We start from the raw sequence: 16,829 nt of genomic DNA on the forward strand, positions 1-16,829 counted from the left end.
GCACCGTCTCCTGGCCTGCCAGGCGTGGCTCGGGACCGACCGCTGCTGCTTGCAGAGCACCGTCTCCTGGCCTGCCAGGCGTGGCTCGGGACCGACCGCTGCTGCTTGCAGAGCACCGATTCCTGGCCTGCCAAGCGTGGCTCACTGCACTCTGTTCTCTGACAGCTGCGTGGCTTAGGAGAGAGTGCATGTGAAGTGCCTGGTAAGTCCTCGGTTCAAAATGAACTCTGGTGTGCTTCCACAAATGACCGCCCCATGCAGAATATCTGCAGTAAATTGTTGACCTCGCTCTGAGTAGATGTAGAAGGGAAACTCATTGTTCGGCAGTTGTGTATTTTAATGAAGATGGACACTTAAGACTCTTAGCAGAACTTGTGTGTACCTTGCATTTTTTCCACCCTTAACTGAACCAAAAGAATTGTATTTACTACTTTGTTTGCATGTTTTCCTTGTGAGACTATTACATTTTTTTTTTTTTTAAGATTTTTTTATTTATTTATTCAACAGAGATAGAGACAGCCAGCGAGAGAGGGAACACAAGCAGGGGGAGTGGGAGAGGAAGAAGCAGGCTCATAGTGGAGGAGCCTGATGTGGGGCTCGATCCCATAACACTGGGATCACGCCCTGAGCCGAAGGCAGACGCTTAACCGCTGTGCCACCCAGGCGCCCCTATTACATTTTTTTAAACGTCAGTAATAAAACTTTAGAAAAAATAGACCTTCTTATAACGTTTGGGTAGGCAGATATTTTATAAACAAAACATTAAAAGAATTTCCTAAAAAGGAAACGAATAAATAGGGCTGCATAAAAATTATGAACTTTCTTCCTCAAAAGAGAACATTAAAATAAAAAGATTTTTAAAATAAGTTTTGCAAGATACCACCAAGAGAGTGAAAGACAGGTCTTGGAGTGGCAGAAGATAGGAGTCTAACAATGGCCTCGTGCCCTGAATATGTAAGGCATGCCTACAGGTCAGATGGGGGTTGGGGAGGGGGAATGACAACTCTTTAGAAAAAACAGGTGTTTCACAAAAGGAGATTTCCAAAATGGCCAGTCATCAAATGAGGGTGTTCCCAGTCCTCTCTACACTTACTGCCGTAAATATCAGTGACCACGGTGAAAGAGAAATGCCAGGTGGAGGTGGGGGTGGAGAGGATCCAGAACACCCCAGGCTGATGGGACTTTGAATTGGTGTGGCTTCTTCAGCTCCCGGATAGTTGACGTCTGCTAACGCAGGTGTGTGTGTGTGTGTGTGTGTGTGTGTGTGTGTGTGTGATAAGTTCATGAAATTGAAGAGACTTGTTCTTGTTCTTTTGCGCATAGTCCTGCAAGAAATACTACTGATGAGTTGGGCTACATTACTGGACTGAATAATGATCCCTCTAATCCTGCTTTTAATTTCTCATGCGGAGTGTTGTGATTTTGTGTATGATTCTTTAAGATTTTGTTTTTGTAAAATTCCTACATGTGGAGGGGAAATTCTATATCTGAGCAAATCATTCCAAAAATATCCTCACGTGTCGGTAAGAAACTTGAAACCCAGAGGTAGGTGGGAAGAAAGCTCTTGCTGAATACTCATCAACCAATGAACATGGCAAAGAGGAGCCCCAGGCTGGTGTTGTCCCAAGGGCCAGAGGGAGCTCTGTGGAGGCTCTGCAGATGGTTGTACTTTCCCTGCAAACACGCATGGCATGAACGTGTGATTGAGGTTTTTATGACGTAAGAGGAAAAAGTTGGCTGGGGAGGGGAATAAGGGGAAAGCAAGGGATGACGCTGGTACAGCACCCTGGTGGTGGCCACTGTGGTGAGTGAAAAGGGAGGGGAAGTACAAACAAGAAAGCAGGTGCAAGTGCGGAAGAAGATGGCAGAGAGAGACCAGAGGCCGGGCAACGATTAGCAGCCCTGAGCTACAACCGGGGCTGGCTCTGCCCCCCCAGGGGCATTGTCCGGAGACATTTTTGGTCGTCACAACTGGAGAGAGGGCAATGCTGCTGGCCTCTAGTGGGTAGTAGCCAGTGATTATCCTACAGGCATAGGACAGGGCCTGCACTCGCCCACGACAGGGAACATCAGGCCTCAAATGTTAGTTGTGCTGCTGTGGAGAAGCTCTGACAGAGGAAACAGAACCCGCGGTGCAGCGGAGAAGACAGCCGACCTGTGGTGTGGGCTGGAGCCACTGGCCACCTGCATCTTGGTACCGGTGCCCTGGGAGACAGAGCCTGGCTCTTTTGTGGGTGTGTGCATGTGATGGGGACTAGCTGTTGAGTCTGGGCACACGCACAGAAGGTGAGGCCCCTGAATGGCAGAGACCTGTGGTCCGTGGGGAGAAGGGGAGGAGCCCTGTGCACACACGTGACCGGTGCATGCGCAGTATGAAGAGCTTTCCGAGGAGGGGCAAGACTTCTAGATAGCGATGAACCCTTTCACTTCTGAGACTGTCATTAAGGAAAAATCAACCAACAATGAAAGTCCCAGTGTAATCCACAGCAATCTGGAGGTGTTCACGTATTTTGTATTTTAGTGAATAAAAAGGTTGGACTTAAGAAAATATTAGTGTAATATTCTCACTCCCTGACTGTGTCTTCTCTGTCTCATTTCCTGGCCTCTGTTTTCTTTGACCCCAGATTCCAAGAATTGACCAAGTTCTGGGCTTGAGCCTCTTCGTTGTAAGTCCACACTTGCTTCCTTCAGGCTCGGAGCCAGCAGCCATGTGGCGTGAGACTCTCACTCAAGCTTTTTGTCTGGACCTTGCTTCTTGTTTGCACACTTGCCTTTTAAAATGCCCCCTGGTGACCTTGTCTGACTTTCTAGTGGTGTCTTGATGATGACGAGGCCAGAGCTGAGCTTATTTTCTTCCCTAACATCAGCTTCTCCTCATGACTTGACCACTTGTTTAACGGGGCTCGTGTCCTTGTGTGCGTATTAATTTCAGCCCTCCCGTGCTTCTCGTCTCCAGCTCCTCCAGTGAGCCATCCCTGGACAAGCCATGCAGGGGGCTTTCGCACTCCTGCTCCCTCCTTTTCCTTTGGCCGTGGTTAGCAGCATGCTCCCTGGAGCCCCGCACCTGCTGTGTCATCCCTTTCTAGCCTATACTGTATATGTCATGCTGCCAAAACATTGTTTTATCATAATAGTCCAGGACTTAAAAATCTACCCGAGTCTGTCCATTAACGTTGCCCTGTTGCGTTCCTGTTGTACCCACGGAAGGTACTTCTAACCATTTAATTTGAGTTCAAGTGATTACGGTCATATAATTGAGGATAGAGGTCATATTCTTTATAGAGTAAAGGACTAGATCATAGTATTTCAGGCTTTGTTGATCACACGGACTCTGTTACAGCTATTTAGCTCTGTCTTTGTAGTGAGAAAGGAGACATGGACAGCACATAACGAAGAAGCGTGGCTGCGTTCCCGGGGAACTTTATTTAGGAAAGTCACTTGGCAGGCTGGATTTGGATGACAGGCCATACTTTGCAGGCCCTGATCTGTAGCAATGTTTTAAGCTCTTGGACGCCAGTGCTTACTGTAAGACTAGATATGATTGACAAAGCTTGTAAATTTTGCACGTGAGATAATGCTAAACTGATGTGGTTTTACCTTTATTGGGTAAACTGTTAATTTATTATATGGAAAGTTTTGTCTGCATCCATTATTGACATTGCACCGCTGGCAAGAGGGTGCTCTAAATTCTGCATTCCATTTAGTCCTCACTCCAATCTAAATTCAGTTCTGAAGTAGCTTGGGCCAAGTAGGTAACTGCAGACTTCTCATGACCGAACTTCTTTTTTTTTTTTTTTTAATGATTTTTTATTATATTATGTTAGTCACCATACAGTACATCCCCGGTTTCCGATGTAAGGCTCGATGATTCATTAGTTGTGTATAACACCCAGTGCACCATGCAATACGTGCCCTCCTTACTACCCATCACCGGTCTATCCCATTCCCCCACCCCCCTCCCCTCTGAAGTCCTCAGTTTGTTTCTCATAGTCCATAGTCTCTCATGTTTCATTCCCCCTTCTGATTACCCCCCCTTTCTTTATCCCTTTCTTCCCCTACCGATCATCCTAGTTCTTATGTTCCATAGATGAGAGAAATCATATGATAGTTGTCTTTCTCTGCTGGACTTATTTCACTTAGCATTATCTCCTCCAGTGCTGTCCATGTTGTAGCAAATGTTGAGAACTCGTTCTTTCTGATAGCTGAGTAATATTCCATTGTATATATGGACCACAACTTCTTAATCCAGTCATCTGTTGAAGGGCATCTCGGCTCCTTCCACGATTTAGCTATTGTGGACATTGCTGCTATGAACATTGGGGTGCATATGGCCCTTCTCTTCACTACGTCTGTATCTTTGGGGTAAATACCCAGTAGTGCAATGGCTGGATCATAGGGTAGCTCAATTTTTAACTTTTTAAGGGACCTCCACACTGTTTTCCAGAGTGGCTGTACCAACTTGCATTCCCACCAACAATGTAGGAGGGATCCCCTTTCTCCACATCCTCTCCAACAATTGTTGTCTCTTGCCTTGTCTATTTTTGCCGTTCCAACTGGCGTAAGGTGGTATCTCAGTGTGGTTTTGATTTGAATTTCCCTGATGGCTAATGATTTTGAACATTTTTTCATGTGTCTGTTAGCCATTTGTATTCATGACCGAACTTCTGAGACATCTTTGTGCCGTGAAGGCAAAAAACATTTTATTTACACCTTCTCATTATTCTTCATCAAATCTAATTTGAAAGCATATATGTGAAATTTAAACTGTAAGGGTTGTGCATGTGAAAATACGAAGTAGAGATTCTTGAAGGGGCATGGGTTTTAACATTTGCATTCTATTGCCCTCTTGTGGTCAATGATGTATTGTTCTTTTTTGGGGGGGGGGCGGGATTTTTTTGTCTGTTCTTTTTTTTTTAATTAATAATATTTTTTTATTCTATTATGTTAGTCACCATACAGTACATCCCTAGTTTTTGATGTAAAGTTCCATGACTCATTACTTGCGTATAACACCCAGTGCACCATGCAATACGTGCCCTCCTTAATACCCATCACCAGTCTATCCCATTCCCCCACCCCCCTCCCCTCTGAAGCCCTCCGTTTGTTTCCCAGAGTCCATAGTCTCTTGTGGTTCATATCGCCTTCTGTTTACCCCCCCTTTCTTCTTCCCTTTCTTCTCCTACCGATCTTCCTGCTTCTTATGTTCCATAAATGAGTGAAACCATATGATAATTGTCTTTCTCTGTATTGTTCTTTTCAGGATGGCAAAATGTGACTTGTTTCCTAGTGATTTCGTTTTCAATTTTAAAGTGTTCAGAGACTATTTAATATTTAGGCCTAAAGGCCATTAAGGTTTAAAATGTGCATTCAGCAAGCTCATGTTCTCAGTGAGGGAGGTAAGATGTGTGTGTATGCACCAGAGAACAGTGCATGATGGAAGAAGGTCAGATGTCCATGGGTGTGGTGTCGAAATAAATGCTGACAAGGGGCCCCGAGCGCAGAGAGGCTCGTGGCAGGGGCTAACTGTGCAAGTGTCCTTGGCCTGGATGGTTCGGTAGGTTGCAGACAGTGGAAACAGATGGTAAGTGAGGGGAGACGAGGTTCAGTGGTGCTCAGGGCAGCCTCAGTTTACTGCTGCCCCCAGCAGGCAGGCTAGCAGTGAGTGGTAGAAGCTTCAGGTGGGGCAGTTCTGGTCTCGGGGTCACTCCGCTGGAAACTTGTCTTCTTACCAGTGTTTTTCTTACCTGTTGTGACCATTTGTAGGTCATGAAGTCAACGTATCAAAAGCCAGTCTTTTGGGGCGCTTGGGTGGCTCAGATGGTTAAGCGTCTGCCTTCGGCTCAGGTCATGATCTCCAGGTCCTGGGATCAAGCCCCACACTGGGCTCCCAGCTCAGCGAGGAGTCTGCTTCTCCCTCTCTCTCTCCCCCTGCTTGTGCTCTGTCTCTCTCTCCCAGATGAATAAATACAATCTTTAAAAAAAAGGCCAGTATTGTTTTAAAATAATGGAATAGAATAGAATAGGATGGACTGAAACATTTCAGAGTACACTGCATATTCTAAGGATTAGTATTTCTTTGTAAACCTTCTAAAACAACATTTATTATCCAAATGCATATATGTTTCCGTAAAATGTCTTACTTAGGTTATGGGTCTGAAAAGTTCAAAGCACTGCTCTAAAGGTTATTTGTCGATTGTGTTGTTTTGTTGGTGTTGGTTTTGTTTTAAAAAATAACTTTATGTTTTAAAAAGTGAATGTTCATTAGACAAATAGAGTCCCAAGCCAATCACTCAAAATACTGCCATTAAGCAACCACTGTTGATGTTTGTAGAGTATCATTCCAGGTATTCCTACGTGTGTCTATTTGACTGCTGGCCTGGCTAGCTAGAGAAGCAAATAAGAGCCTGGCAGAGAGGAGATGGGTAAGGCAGGATATAAACAGAGAGCAGCCTGGCAGACAGACAGGAAGGCTTACAGAGGAGCTGATGGACGTAAACTAACTCATCTAACACAAAGCCTTACTTATAATAAAGTGTTAAATATCTCATGTAATTTATTGGATACCATACTAGAAGTGAAAAAGAGAATGGTTATATGGGTACAAAACGGTAGTAAGTGTATCAGGTGTTTATACTTGCGATCCCAGGGCTGACTGAGAGCTGTAGCCACTGCCACCGCCCAGCGCCACAAGAGAGTGTCATACTACATATCCCTAGCCCAGGAAAAGATCAAAATTCAAAGTACAGTTTCTACTGACTATGCGTGACTTTCGCACTGTCATAACGTTGAAAACTTCTGAGTTGAACTGTCCTAAGTTGAGGACCATCTGTATTTGAATTCCATATTATGAATATATTATTTATATGTGTACACATATATTATCTCTTTCATATTTATTATTTTACCCAGTTTTATTCTTATATATATATATATATTCATATATATATTTTATCCAATTAGAGTTATCCAAATAATTACCTGTTTATTGCACTTTTATCTCTTCCTAAATCTCTGATCCAGAATTATTTTCCTTCTGCCTAAAGAATAACTTTTAGTATTTCCCTTAGGTCAGATCTCCTGGTAAAAGTTTTTCTCATTTCTGTATCTGAAAATTTCTCTATTTTGCTTTTGGTTTGGAAGTGCAGTTTTTCTGGATATTGAATTCTACCCAGGCATCTGTTCTCTCTTTGCGCATTGAATATTTGTTGCATTGTCTTTGAGAAGTCATGTGAGGTCACGTGGTTGCTCCTTTGGAGGAAATGTCTCTTTTTTCCTCTGGAAGCTTGTAAGATTTTCTGATTGTTCTTGGTTTTCAGCACTTTTACTGTAAGGTACTCTGTATTTACCCTGCTTGTTTGTGATTCTTGAGTGTGTGGATTGACATCTTTTACCAATTTTGGCAAAATTCTCGGGCATTCTCTCCTCAAATATCATTTCTGCCCTCTTTTGCTAATCTTCTTTCCTTGTGCCTCTGCAGCCAAGTATAGGAGCAGCTCTTCATTGTGTTCTCTCTCTTGCCTTCCTTTCTGAGTAGGCCGTCCTTTCGTCTCACCGTGCTTCACTCTGGGTGTTTCCTTTGGTTTTTTCATCCTGTTTTCAGCCATGTCCATTCTGTTGTCAATCCATACCCACTGAGTTTTTCATTTTGGTTATTTTATTTTTCAATTCCATTTCCATTTCTTTTTGAAACTTTCTTTATCCTGATCTCCTATGTCTTTAAAGTATTGTCTGGTTTTTATTGTGGTGTTGTTAATGTTGACTTCTTTTCTCATATTTCTGATTTTTAATGAATATGCTACATATCATATTAACCAGACAGTTTGTACAAATCATTTGGGTTTTACTGTGACCTTATTTTCCTACAGAGAACATTTCTCTTTGCTTCTTAGGAGGAGGATAACATGATATACCTTTGATTTTGGATTTGGATTACCTCATTGTCTACATTTGTCCAAACTCATCACATGGTCCACTTAACATTTGTGCATTTCCTGATTTATAAATTTTATGTAAAGTACCATAAAGAAATTTTGAACTCTAAGGAAGTGATATGCATGTTGAAATGTTTAGGGGTGAAATGTACTGATGTTTGCAGATTTCTTTGCAATGCATCAAAAATAAAATGGGTTGAAAGAAGGATAAATAGGGGTGGGTTGATAGGTATGTGGTAAGCAAATCTAGCAAATGCTAATGGTAGAATCTAGGCGGCAGTACATGGTATTCACTTTAAAGTATTTCTACTTTATTATATGTGTGAAAATATTTGTAATACAATTTGGAACAACATTAGAGTGGGACACCATTGTAGTTTGTCATACTCTTCTTTGTCTTTATTGATCTTTCTTGAGATACATGTCAGAATATTTGTTACATTGATATGTTACCTTCTTGTTATAACACAGACTCCTCTATTCTGCAATTTGATGTGACATCGATGGAAATGTATATATTGCATGAATCCTTGTTACACTAAAGTCTGCCTGTCATTGGATCCTGTAGCATAAACATTAAGGACAGTATGAAATCTCTGAATCTTGAGATTTCAAGACCTAGAATCATCGCTAACTTACTTTGTAACCTTGGGAAAATATCTCATGTGTTCTGAGCCTCAGCTTAATTTTTCATCTATGGAATGAAAACACTTCTGTAGTATTGAGTTCCTCTCCTTTGTGTTTACCCCTCAGTCAGAAATATTCCTTAGAGCTAATACTCAAAAGGCAAATACATTTCTCCTTTACCGTTTTGTTTATATGTTTGGAATCTTACATTAAATCAGAAGTCTTACATGCATATGTGTAAAGAGAGTCTGTAATGTTCAAAAGTTCATGGGGTGCTGTGTGGCTCAGTCGGCTAAAGTCTGACTCTTGGTTTTGGCTCAGGCAGTGATCTCAGCATCATGGTATTGAGCCCCGTGTCAGGCTCTGTGCTCAGTGCTGGAGTCTGCTTGCTCTCTCCCTCATCCTCTGCCCTTCCCCTGCTGGGCACATGCTCTCTCTCTCTCTCTCTCTCAAATAAATGTGAGAAATCGGAAAAAAGAAAGTTCACATCAATGTGCACAGTGCTACAGCTGGCCAGAGGCTCTCTTTCATGTGTTTTCTGCGAGCGGCATTCACTAGCATACCAGTGAGTACAGACACCTGAGTACAGTCTTGACTCATTGGTATGCTGGTGAATGTGGGCTCCCAGAAAGGGATGGTAAGGTGAAAGGGAGGGGCGAAAAAGAAGGAAGGAAGAGAAAGACAAAGGGGAAGAAAAAAGAACGGCTCCAGTTATTAGCCAACTTCTGTGGTGTAAATAATCCTTCCGTCATCAGCATGACATCCCTGCACATGGAGTTAGCGGAGATGTGACAGTTGGCTGCAGCTGGCTGCAGTAGTCTGTCTGTTGTCTTATACTCAATTTCTAATTCATTGGGTTGTATAACTGTTATGGTTTATGTAGCCACTTAAAGTATCTGTGTAGGCATGCATGTTGGCTATTTTTGTGAAAAAAATATTCAGAATACAGAAGTTATTTGTAAATTGCATGACATTTTCTGGCCCAATTGAAAATGCCTTTTTTCTTCAGCAAGTTTGGTGTGCACAAAAATATCTGGCTCCGTATGTTTCAGAGGAAAGTCTGAACTTGGTGGTGGTGATTAGAAATGTCTGTTATGTGTCTGTTACAGTGATCTGAGCAGGTGTGGAGTTAAAGAGAGTCTTCTCTTTTTATTTTAGGCGTTTTTGTTGCCTTCCTGTGACATCGCTGTAACAAGGAAGGTAGTTCCAGTGTACAGAAAGTGGATCCTCCAGGACAAACCTGTGTTCATGGAAGAACCAGATAAAAAAGAAGCTGCCCTACAAGATGCTGAAAAATTAGGATTTTCAGAGACTGACAGCAAAGAGGTAATACGTTGTCGCTTGTTTCAGTTGGGAGTACCCGTATTTTAGCAAAGTCTACCCGATCGGGCGAGGGTGCCAGTCAGTGGGGCACAGGCCAGCGGGGCTCTTTTATCGTAGTTGCTGCTATCCAGTTGCTGGGTTCCGTGAGGACCTGCTTCAGTGAGGCTGCTTCTGGGCTGTCTTCAGGATCATTGGTCACCTCCTTCCCCTCAGGCTAGGTCCGGCTGTGCATGGCAGCTTCGTCATTCACTGTGGCGGCAGAGTTGTTTTATGAACCATCGTATGTTCACACGTCTGCGTATGAGACTAAAAATGTCACTGCCGTATTGGTATTGACATGTTTAAACAAATAGCATTTGAGAAACTAAATTTAGAATGTTTTGGCAGTCTTGTCTTGTGCAGTGGCCTGCCCAGAGCAGCCGAAAGGACTAACCCAATAATGAGTGCTATCTCCTCTCTTAAGAAGCCTCACTTCAGGGCTGGGTGCTGTCCTTAGAGTGAGTGCTGCTGGAATGGAACTTTTCGTCCTGGTTAGGTAAAGCTAGAGGCTGGATAAACCTAAAACGACACAGTGGGATCTCTTCCTGAAACAAAATATCTGTCATATTTCTATTTCTGGCATGCTGTTTTGAAACTAGTCTGAGAAATTATTTTTTTTAAGATTTTTATTTATTTATGTGACAGAGAGACAGCCAGCGAGAGAGGGAACATAGCAGGGGAGTGGGAGAGGAAGAAGCAGGCTCCCAGCGAAGGAGCCCGATGTGGGACTCGATCCCGGAACACCGGGATCACGCCCTGAGCCGAAGGCAGACGCTTAAGCACTGTGCTACCCAGGCGCCCCTGAGAAATTATTTCTAAAAGTGGGTGTTGTAGCAATTAACAACAAACATTTAAGACTATTTGTAATCAAAGGCATATCACTTTTAAATATCTGTATTAATTCCATAATTTTTGATTTTTTAATATTGGTGAAATCATTTTAATAACTGGTCATGAGGTCAAAACGAATAGATAAGCAAATGGAATTTATCACACATTTTAAAGATCTGTTTTAGAGACTCATTCAGTCACTGGACCTGTGTTTATTTCTTCAGCACATACTAAACACTAGGCACTGTTTGAGGTGCTGGAGGTGGTGAACAAAATGGAAAAAAGACTCGCCCTTCTAAAACCTCTATTCTCATGAATTTTAGTAAGTGTAAGGAATTAAATATGTGAACATGTACTTCTTCCCCCTCCGTGAACTGGTTTTTATCTTCTAAAGACCTCATCTGACGGTTCTCGTCATAAGCGATCTTCCAGTTGGGGACGAACATACTCCTTCACGAGTGCAGTGAGCAGAGGATGTGTGACGCAAGAAGAAAATAAGAACGGGAAAGCCGGGGCCCAGGCTATGCTGCAGGTACGTGGCTGCCCGGAAACATAAAGACCTCCGCTTGGAGTCCATTGAACATTTTGTTTATTGTGATAGCATCATTAAAGTACGGGGATATTTGTATCTACCTGTCAGTAAACAGCCCTTAAGTTCTCATTCTGAGTTTTCTTCCTGACCGCTCATCTTCAGTTTGTAAAGATTGGGAGATTGATTACCTCTTGGCCCCCATCTACGTGGAAGGTTGTTAGGTCTCTAAGTGAAAACACAGAATGCCTCTTTTTCCCCTGCTCCCTGGCGCCCACCCTCTACCCCATATCCACCTGAGGTAGCATAGGCATAGCTTGCCTGTTGCCCAATTTTCAATGACATGCTTTTGTCATCCATCTCTCAGTAGGATTCCTTGTCATGGTATCCTTTTTGCTTTCAGGTTCATTAGCAGTTTAATACTCTGTAACTATTGAATCTTCTCATTTTTCAGTGAAAATCAGCAAATAATTGGAAATCAACTTGAAACAAAATGAAGATGATTTTACTTGAGTAGCTTCAGAGAACTCTGGTGCCAGTTGTTAGGAAAATCTGTGCCCTCACCAGAGAAGTGCATGCCGGAGTCCCTAGCCTGTGTCCCTTGGTATTCCTTGTCCTCCAAGTGGATTGCCATATGCCGTCCTCAGCCATCCCACTGCCAGTATCTCCCTAGGTTCAGGAGAGTATTAATTTGCTTTCTGAAAGGATGAGTTACATCGACTTGGCCAAACCAAGAAAAAATACTTTCCACTTGATTGTAGCACAACAGTGTTCAAAAATGTTTAGTTTGGATTCTAATAGCTGTGTTTGTTCTCTTTGTATCCAGTATCTTTGGTCCTTTCCTTGGTTCATTAGGAAAAAGTGGCCAAGTACAGGTTGAATAAGCTAGTACTCTTCTCCAGTTGCTGTTGAGAGGTACAATTTGGACGTATTAATTTTTTTTTAATTTTTACCTTAACCAGTACTGACATGGTAGTAAGAAAGATTCATGGAGTTGGCATTTTGATCTTTTTTAAAAAAGAAAATGAGCGGAGAATATAATATATGAAGACTCCTCACTTTTACTTGGGAGTATGCAAAGTTTCCAATTCACATCAAGAAACCAAATACCTTGAGTGAAAGATCTGTCTTGCAGCAGATCGTCTATGCCATACGTCTTCCAAAAACATGGCCGCGAGGGGCAGCTGGGTGGCTCAGTCGGTTAAGCCTCCGACTCTTGATCTCTCAGCTCAGGTCTTGATCTCAGTCAGGGTAGTAAAAAAATAAAATGGCCACTAAAATTATACTACCACTGCTAGAGTTGGTTAGTCAAAAAGTTCTTTGTTTTCCTTTTTCCCACTTGAAAGCTAGGAAAGTCTTCACAATTGCTGTTATCATCTGTTACCAATTATTACAGTGCTTATTTAGTAATTCTTTCTAGAAAAGTAGGCCCTGACACCTTTTTAATCTTGCACAAGATAATCTTAGAGGCTGTCAATATTTAAATTCACCCACTTGACTTTTGAGCATGTTTATTTTAATTTCTTCAGTCCGTTTGTGCATCTATTTTAAGATGTTGTGTTGATAGATTTCATTCCCAGGTGAGCCAGAGAATTCTGTTTGTTCCCAGATCCTTTGAATTTGTACTGCTGAACACAAGGGAGACTTAAGAAGGCATAGGATCTAGGTAGATGGTACCCATCCACCTTCATCACCAGACTGACAACTCAGTCTCCTAAACTGAAGGGTCACTGGTGTCGTCTGTGTCAGTAGTAACACAGTGGTAACTTTACTGTAGTGCCCCTAAGCAGTCACTAACGACTACGTAACAGGCCACATCTGTGCATCTCACCATTTTCTACTGAAACATCCCTGACAGGAATGGACAGTGAACTTGTACCCCAAAGGTCTGAGGTAGAGTGTAGAGCTGTTGGCTGGTCATCTAAGTTTTTTTAAATCTGTTTTTATCTCAAGAATTCACATAGGTTTTATATCCTACTGCCTAATATCGTTCTCCTAGTCAAGGTATATGCACCTGGAAGCTCTGTACTGTTGACCATGTGGCCGTGCCGGTTTCCTGCCTCCCTACAGCTACTAGAGATCTGCGCCCGTGTTGGGTGGTGCTGGCCGTGCTTCCTACCTGCAAAGTTCATGTGCTGGGAGATTCCACAGCAATCAGATGGTTTTTTCCAGCCACTGTCTGACCACTGCTCCTCTTCCTCTCCCCGTCCCCGACCCCAAAATTTCTCACCCAGAAGCAGTGATCCTATCTTACTGTTTTCCCCTTTTCTTTTGAGGTAATGTAAAAAGAAGTCTTCAGAAAGTTTTCTGATTCATAAATTTTCTATAGTTGCACTATTAATTTGTATTAATAATTTTTTTCTAGGAAAGGTCTTTCAAGTGTGTCAGGTGATTCTAAGAGCATTTTAAAGAATCTTGAGTATGTGTTGGTACCACTTGCCTTAGTTGAAATGACTCCAAGGTGATTGTTTAGTAGAGGGAAATTAATATCATTATCTTTAAGAAAAATTTGTTCAGATTTATGTGTTTAGTTACATTTATATGTTTACTGTAAAATTTGTTGATTTCAAGGTATTTTTGACCAATGCAGCAAACGTCTTTTTGTTGGAACCATGTCCTGAAGTTCCCATGCTCTTAAGAGAACAAGCTGATGCCTGTAAAGCTGTTTTGATTATTCGTAGGCGCATGATAATGGAGCTTACAATGAATAAAAAGACATGGTAAGTTTATTTCAAATTCATTAATTCTGTAAAACATGTTTCTGTTTTTCAACATAATAATTAGAACGTCAAAGCCTCCACTTACTGATGGCTTTACAAAGTGAACAGTAAGATGATAATCAATCTTCTGTAACAGTTTCTGTGAATTATGAAGAAGGTAAGTATCCAGCACTTTGATAGTTTATTTTTATTATTGGCTTTAAAAATGTTACTGAATGAAAAGTAGTCATATTACTTAATAGTAGATTTTTCCATTTTAAATTGTCATCAGACTGCTTTGTGGAAAAGCAATGCAACTGGTGTTTTCTATCCTTCTTCATAAGCCCAGGAGCGGTTGTTAATTGCTCTGAAATGCTGTTAACTGATTTTTATTGCTTCCAATTTGAAGCTTTGAATTCACTTTGGTAAACCAATTATCTGAAATGACAGACTGTCAGAATGACCGAATAATAGTACCGTCAAACATATAGTGGCGTCATGAAAATGTGCTTATGCGAAATGTTTTCGTTTTTCTCCTTTGTTTTTGTTTGGTGTCTCTGTATTTATAATACCCCGAAAGTACACAGTGCTGTGGGTTTTTCCCACGCCCCCGTCCCATGATGAGCGCATCACTCCAGCTTAGGAGGTGCTTTCAGACGTTGTCAGCAACAGAGACCTCAGAGCCACTCTGTAACCCTCTTTCTTCATGCCCCTCAGTTCTAGTTGTAAAATGCCTCTCCAGCCCGTCCTTTACGTGTTCCTCCCACCCATCGCTGCCCTGGGGCGGCCTGGCTGGGTCAGCCCTGCTGTCAGTGGGCTTTGGCCTCTGTGCTCAGTGCTCAGGGCTGCTGCAAACCAGCTCTGGTGGCCACTTCCCTCCTGGAAGTCCTCAGTGGGGCCCCGTTACCACACCTGTGTTCTGGATGCTTTTTCTTTTCTTTTTTTTTTTTTTAGTTTTAGTTTTATATATTTATTTAACACAGATAGAGACAGCCAGCGAGAGAGGGAACACAAGCAGGGGGAGTGGGAGAGGAAGAAGCCAGGCTCACAATGGAGGAGCCCGATGCGGGGCTCGATCCCATAATGCTGGGATCACGCCCTGAGCTGAAGGCAGACGCCTAACCGCTGTGCCACCCAGGTGTCCCCTGGATGCTTTTTCTGGATGTCCTTGAGTCAGCACTAAAGGGAAAGCTCTGTGTGCACCTGGTGGAAAGCATAGAAATGAGGCAGGACTGACCTGGCAGGGGCCCCTAGGGCTGTGGAGTCCAGCCTTTTCCTTTCTCCCATGAAGGGAGGGTGGGCCCAAAGGAATCCCATCAGGTAGCAAGTTCACTGGTACAGAAACCACAGGAATCAAAATGATTATTTTAGGATGTAAATTCCAGGGGCGCCTGGGCGGATCAGTCGTTGGGCATCTGCCTTCGGCTGAGGGCGTGATCCCGGTGTTCAGGGATCAAGCCCCGCATCAGGCTCCTCTGATGGGAGCCTGCTTCTTCCTCTTCCACTGCCCCTGCTTGTGTTCCCTCTCTCGCTGGCTGTCTCTCTGTCAAATAAATAAATAAAATCTTTAAAAAAAAAAAAAAAAAGAAGTAGAATAGTTGTTATACCGAGAGTTTTGTCTTCTCCCAAGTTACAGCCAGGACTAGCTGCAGACACCAGGGGATTTTGAACCAGTAGTTTTGTTCATGATAATAGCTGATTTCTCCGTAGCTCAGATCCTGATTACAGTTGATCAAATAAATTTTGAGACGCTAAAAGAAAATCAAGATCAAGTGCTTTTTATTTTAAAGTTCATTTTATTCCTAGTAATTTAAAATATTTTGTTAAAACTCATTCTTCTTCCAAATGAGGGTGATTCAGTTCTCTTGTTGGCTTGTTGGTTTTAGACACTCATGGTGGCGTGGATCCGAGCAAACCTGTGTGTGTACATTTCTCAAGAGCTCTGGGATGACTTCCTTGGTGTGCTGTCCTCCCTCACGGAATGGGAAGAACTCATAAACGAGTGGGCCAACGTCATGGACTCCTAGACAGCAGTGCTGGCGAGAACTGTTACGGAGTTGAGATGACAAACCTACCTCTAGACAAACTAAGTGAACAAAAGGAAAAGAAGCAGCGAGACAAAGGTACTTCTACTCTTACAGAGAAATACCAGATGTCTGAGATGGAGGCGGAGTGTGTCTATACATATAGGCAATTAATGCATGGAATTTTGGAATAAACCATACAGGCCGTGTCTTTTTAATGGTGGTGTCGGATGGTGTTTCATAGCACTCTGTCCTCGTAGTAAGGATGATGAATTTATGAAGGGGCTGTGGAGGAAGAAAGAAGATGAAGGGGAGTAGCAGTAGTAGCAACAGGAATAATAATAATGGCTCGTGCTTGTATGTATTCTCTCTCTTCGCCCTCTTGGTAACTTCTGAGTTACTATCCAGGTATCACAGACAGAAACTGAAGTACAGAGAGTCCATGGTGATGGGCTCACTCAAGGTACCTAGCTGAGAAGTGGGAAAGCCAGAAATTGAAGCTGGGAAAGTCCAGCTCCGGGCACCACACTAGAAAGACGTATTCCAGTGCCTGCTTAGGCAAGGTAGAAAAATTCTGAGTGTTTCAGATGGGAGTCATTTTGGCTTTTTTTGTTTCTAGATAAAAGTTGTTTTGAGACCTCGAGTCAGATCAAGGTGGAAAACATCCATGGTGGTTTCTACTGGGGACAACAATTTGTCTTCATTACTGTTTTAAGGCTGTGACACAGTCTTGGGATTAATTCCCTTGTACTCCAATTTATTGTGTAAAGATTTTGAGGCAGTTCATAGAAGTACCTATAATACAATAGATAAAATGGGTAAGGAC

At 42.6% G+C, this 16,829-nt stretch overlaps 1 protein-coding gene across 1 annotated transcript in view; it reads left to right on the forward strand.

Moving 5' to 3' along the window:
- The window catches only part of LOC125281957 (focal adhesion kinase 1-like), a 344,868-nt gene extending 328,789 nt beyond the window's left edge, over positions 1-16,079 (forward strand). Inside the window, exons 3-6 of the mRNA XM_057312859.1 lie at positions 9,717-9,884; positions 11,146-11,283; positions 13,852-14,000; positions 15,866-16,079. Coding sequence (XP_057168842.1) covers positions 9,717-9,884; positions 11,146-11,283; positions 13,852-14,000; position 15,866 — 456 coding nt within the window. The 3' untranslated portion in view covers positions 15,867-16,079. The remainder of the gene's footprint in view (positions 1-9,716; positions 9,885-11,145; positions 11,284-13,851; positions 14,001-15,865) is intronic.
- The last annotated feature ends 750 nt before the right edge of the window (positions 16,080-16,829 follow it).

This window comes from Ursus arctos, unplaced genomic scaffold (genome assembly GCF_023065955.2).
Source record: "Ursus arctos isolate Adak ecotype North America unplaced genomic scaffold, UrsArc2.0 scaffold_16, whole genome shotgun sequence".
NCBI lineage: Eukaryota > Metazoa > Chordata > Mammalia > Carnivora > Ursidae > Ursus > Ursus arctos.